Source organism: Musa acuminata, chromosome BXJ2-10, assembly GCF_036884655.1.
Source record: "Musa acuminata AAA Group cultivar baxijiao chromosome BXJ2-10, Cavendish_Baxijiao_AAA, whole genome shotgun sequence".
Taxonomy (NCBI): Eukaryota; Viridiplantae; Streptophyta; class Magnoliopsida; order Zingiberales; family Musaceae; genus Musa; species Musa acuminata.
The window spans coordinates 35,845,533-35,850,400 of NC_088347.1; the positions used below are offsets into that span (position 1 = coordinate 35,845,533).

A 4,868-nucleotide genomic window follows, 5' to 3' on the forward strand; every position below is an offset into this window, starting at 1 on the left:
GTTGAGATGGCCGAGTTGGTCTAAGGCGCCAGATTAAGGTTCTGGTCCGAAAGGGCGTGGGTTCAAATCCCACTCTCAACAAATATTTTATGTTCTATCTACCTACAATTACTAAATTATTTTAAATGTATATAAAACATAAGATTCACAAATGAGATGGCCGAGTTGGTCAGAAAACATGCTCGTAGAGATTGCACGAAATAATATAAAACAGTTTGTCATCTACAGTACATACAGAGCGGAAAATAAGAGAGGAGACGACGGAGATAAAAGACACATTCTTAAGAAATAAATAAATATATTTCCCCCACGCAATCGTACAACATCAACCCCTCATCTGTTCATAGGGATTGGAGGATAATTCCAAAGCATTAAAGTGTATAACATATTCCAAAACAACAAGTAATTGGAACTTTCGATCGACAGTATGAAAGTCGTCTATCCAGCAACACATTGGACGTCTGGGTCGACTCGAGTGAATTGGCAGTCGTTGGCATTGATGCAAACAGATTTCACTGGAGTTGTCCCTCCAACCATGGAGAGCTTCACATTCTCCAGGTGGATGCCTTTACATGGAACGCTCTTGCTGCAGAGTATTTTGATGGGGTTCTCCGTGGTGGTCGTCCCAGAAAAATTCACAAACTGCACGTCGCTTATTGCCACCGCGGAGGTCTATTTTCCAGCGTTTTTCCCCAAGTCAAATGATCACTAATATGAGCTGATATAGTAAGATGGATAGCATTCATGTCAAATACTTACTTGGTTTTGGCAACTGTTACCATTACAGTAGAATTGGTCGATCATAATTGGCGTCTTAACCGAGTAGAGCCTCATATTCTCAAACACGATGCCTCTGACATATCCAGATCCTCCCTGCCATGTCTTGATTCTTGCGCCTGTGAGAGCATCTGTTACACTGGAATCGGATACACGAATGTTCTCAACTGATTGTTCCGCACCATCCCTTCCCAGACTTCCAATGCTGTGAAGAAACATCATGAGAAATCTAGCTAGCAGAATAGTAGAGGCTCTTCTTCTTGATGAGCATAGCAATGAAGTACCTGAAGCCATGGCCAGGGCCGCAATGGACGCGGTTGATGTTGATCTTTGAGCAGTCGGGGCCGATAGCTACGCAATCATCTCCTGCACTCATGGCAATTCAAGAATGCATCAGGACGATCGAGGAGTAGCATGCAGCAGCACTAATCGACCTCAGAGAACAGCCGATACTGACCTGTTCCGATAATTGAGCCGGAGACGTCGACGTTCTGGCACCCGGAGAAGAACATCCCGTCTGTGTTGGGGCTGTCGCCCGGCGCTGCTATCTTGACCCAGCTAATCGTCACGCCGACGCATTTGAAGAAGGTCATATGCTTATCGGGGCCGTTCTTTATCGTTATTCCTCTCACATAAAGATCGTTGCAGTGATGGAAGGTTAAGATCTGACCAAACACAATAACACGAGATCAGAATGGCTTCGTTCTAAGATCAACAGTGTTACGTAGGTCTCATCAGTGAGGTTGACACTTACGAAAGGCCGACGCGAAACTTGCTGTGGTTGACAGAGACAAGAAAGCAAACAGTCAGTAGGTCAGACAAGATGCGAGGAAGGTGACAATAGAGTTTGGATCAACGTGTCCACCTTTTTGTCGAAGAGGTCCCACCAGAGTTGGCCTCTGCCATCGATCTGCCCGTAGCCGTGCACGATCAGACGGTTCACGAACGTGAAGGTCAACAAGCTGGCCTTATCGTTCGTCCACTTCGAATTTGGTGCCACAATGTCCCCTTGTAGCTGCAAAAACAAGCATTTCCTTTTGAGGAAGGAATTCACAGATAGTGTTTCCAAGCTCCACTATAGCATCTCTTAACAATTCACCCGAAAATCAATGCTGGATTTGCAGGGGCCCGACAGTGTTATTTCACCTATCAAGAACGTCTTCCCTGAAGGGACGAGAATCACCGGTGATCTGGTATCTGCACAAGCTGCTGCCCATGCTTGTACGAACGCCTGCAAGTCAATACCTGGATCATGAGGAGGAAGAAGAAGGAACGAACAACATGCAACACGATACTACCTTCTTCTTACGTAATGCATGCATGAATGAAAAAAAATGCTTCTGTGATGGGTTTTGAGATCAAGATTCCCAATCATTATTAATGGTTTATAACAATTATTCTCAGTTACATATGAATCTTGATACCATATCAATTGAATCCACTTCGCAAGTAACATTCTAGATTTGGCTCTCTGACAAGAATGGTGAGCTTGACTCCACCATGCTGCTGCCATGGCTGATGTAGTATTTCGTGACCTATTAACTCCACCTCTATGCAGAGGACTGTGCTGCCGATCTCATCCCCGAGAGAGAGAGAGAGAGAGAGAGAGAGAGCGAGCGAGCGAGCTTACATTAGTATCATCAGTTTGGCCATCACCCACGGCCTTAAAGTCGAGAACGTTGTAAGTCTTGTATCCAACAGCAGCACTTAGACTTAGCAGCAACAGACCGAGCACCGCCAGAGCAGCCTGTCAATGTCGATGACACAAGGAAGAGAAACTAGTTGAGGACGTACCACCACAAATACCAGAAGAAACGCATGCGTACTCACCATCGTCTCCGAGCACTTGCCGCACCGAGATCTACTTGATTCGATTCTGAGTTAGATCGTTGCTACATCGTCTCCATTTTTATAACGCTGCCGATCAACTCATGCAATTAAGGATTAACCAAAAAGTAAAATGTTCTATGGTGGAAGAAAATATTATTATGTCTTACTTGTATTTGTCATTGAATGTAATTACAAAAATGGCCAATTGACACAATGCTGTTTGAGGTATTACGAATCATTGTCATATTTAATCACAGGCAATGAATTTGCAAAGTAGAAAGAATGTAGAATTCGAAGAATGCAGAAATGAAGCATCAATCGCTTCTCATTTGTGGAAATGCCCATTATATGCCAAAAAGTTATAGTAAGTAAGAAAATATTATATTTTTTTTTTTTGGTTATTGGATTCAAATGTATGCCCTATTGAGACAATACGGAATATTATTTATTATTAATTAATGCTACGTAATTGAGTCATGAGATGAATTTTGTTATTCTTCATTATCCAAATTCTGACGTGCCTTAATCTTTATGCCACCACAATAAATGAATTTGGTTGATAGAAAGAAGGATATATATATATATATATATAAATAAATAAATATATATATATATATATATATATATATAGAAAGAAGCAATTTTAGGCCCAATGCAGAGATTAATCACTTTCCATTTATTTAACAATTACCATATATATATATATGTATATAGAAAGAGAGAGAGAGAGAGAGAGAGAGAGAGAGAGAGAGAGAGAGAGAGAGAGAGAATTAGAAGGTACAACTGGGTAGAAATTACTTGATTGCAAGAATGTAAAATGATATAAAACTAAGAGATAAAATGAAGGGAAAATTTGAAAGATACAAAAAACAAAAATAAATGAGGAAGAATGAACCCCACATTTCCCATTGAAGATGGACTTATAATCTTTTGTCTCATTTATTCACGTAAACCATTAGATATATCATAACCAATAATAATATATTAATAGAAAAAAAGTTCTATTTAAAATGATATTGCAAGTACATCTTTTTATAAAGCTTATTGTAATATTAAAGGACCGAGGAACGTAAAATATTAGATACGGAACATGAGAGGTTGTCATTACCTATAATTTGTGTACTGGTACTATACCATAAAAAGGAAAAGAAATACAAAACGTACACCATCATGTAGGTCCAATGATCTGCATAGAAAAATAAAAATGTTAAAAAGATAAAGATGAATATATGCATGATATGTCATCGTCACATACGAAAAGGATACGATATCTCTGACACAGTAAATAACACAAAATAGTCACCTTTTATTAGGCACAAAAGACTCTCAAATATAAGGTTGAATGAGAGTATATAAAGGGGATTATAAAGGCAGATGCAAACCTAATCGAGCACTTTCGTCAAACAGAAAGTTGATAGACTAAAGACATTGTATCACCCATCAGACATATACCAAATGCCCCATTTACCTTAGTGCCACCCAATGGGTTCCAAAATATTAAGATAGTTGGCGTTTCACACCGTAAGGCTGTTAATCAAAAATTAACTTGTGATACATGAGAATAAGGTTATTTTGGACTATTTTCCCATTCATACTATGCAACACAACCATAATCTTTTTTATATTTTACAAGACAGAAACAAAAATTAAAAACATAAATAAAAAATGGGATTGATAATAGTATTTTTTACCTCATATATGCTTTTTACTTGTCTTCAACCCATAACCGTGCAAGTAATAAAAAAAATACCCCCATCCCCTTCTCCACTTTTTTTTCTCTAAAAGTTTTTTTTTAATCTTTTTTTAGCCTCGGGCGTTTCTCACTCGAATATAAGCTTAGTGTCCTAAAGAACTATCTCATCCTAAGGTGGGTCCACCGATGATGATGTCAACGACAGCTCAGGACTATCCTCGATCAATTGATCTAGACGATCCTATTGTGGGTCCATCGATGATGATGTCAATTGATCTAGAGACTGTCTCATCCTAAGGTGGGTCCATTGTGTCCTAGAGACTCCTCAATAGAGAGTTTGTGGAGAGGTTTCATAGGTGAATGTTCCTGTGATATTCAGAGCCCTCATTCTATGGCTAAATTATTGAGGAGATGCACCATCGATAGTTAAGTTAGCTCGGCTTGGTCGTATATCGAATGCATAGAGATGTCTGATGAACCCTTGTGGCAGCTTTATCATGGTTGAGGTGTCTCTGATGTGGTCTTGAGGTTGGGCCGAGGTGGATTTGGCTTCTTAGTAGGTTCCTAC

The 4,868-nt window shown here is 39.6% G+C and overlaps 1 protein-coding gene and 1 non-coding gene across 2 annotated transcripts; one reads left to right on the forward strand and one right to left on the reverse strand.

Moving 5' to 3' along the window:
- Nucleotides 1-81, forward strand: TRNAL-AAG (transfer RNA leucine (anticodon AAG)). Its single transcript has one exon. It is a non-coding gene; the product is annotated as a tRNA-Leu (tRNA).
- A 925-nt stretch (nucleotides 82-1,006) lies between these two features.
- LOC135625815 (polygalacturonase-like) lies at nucleotides 1,007-2,610 on the reverse strand. The gene is made up of 6 exons (XM_065130902.1): nucleotides 2,584-2,610; nucleotides 2,408-2,524; nucleotides 1,877-2,008; nucleotides 1,643-1,792; nucleotides 1,235-1,442; nucleotides 1,007-1,143 (listed from the first exon to the last, which is right to left on the reverse strand). The coding sequence occupies exons 1-6, from the start codon at nucleotides 2,608-2,610 to the stop codon at nucleotides 1,007-1,009; spliced, it is 771 nt and encodes a 256-aa protein (XP_064986974.1).
- Nucleotides 2,611-4,868: the final 2,258 nt, after the last annotated feature.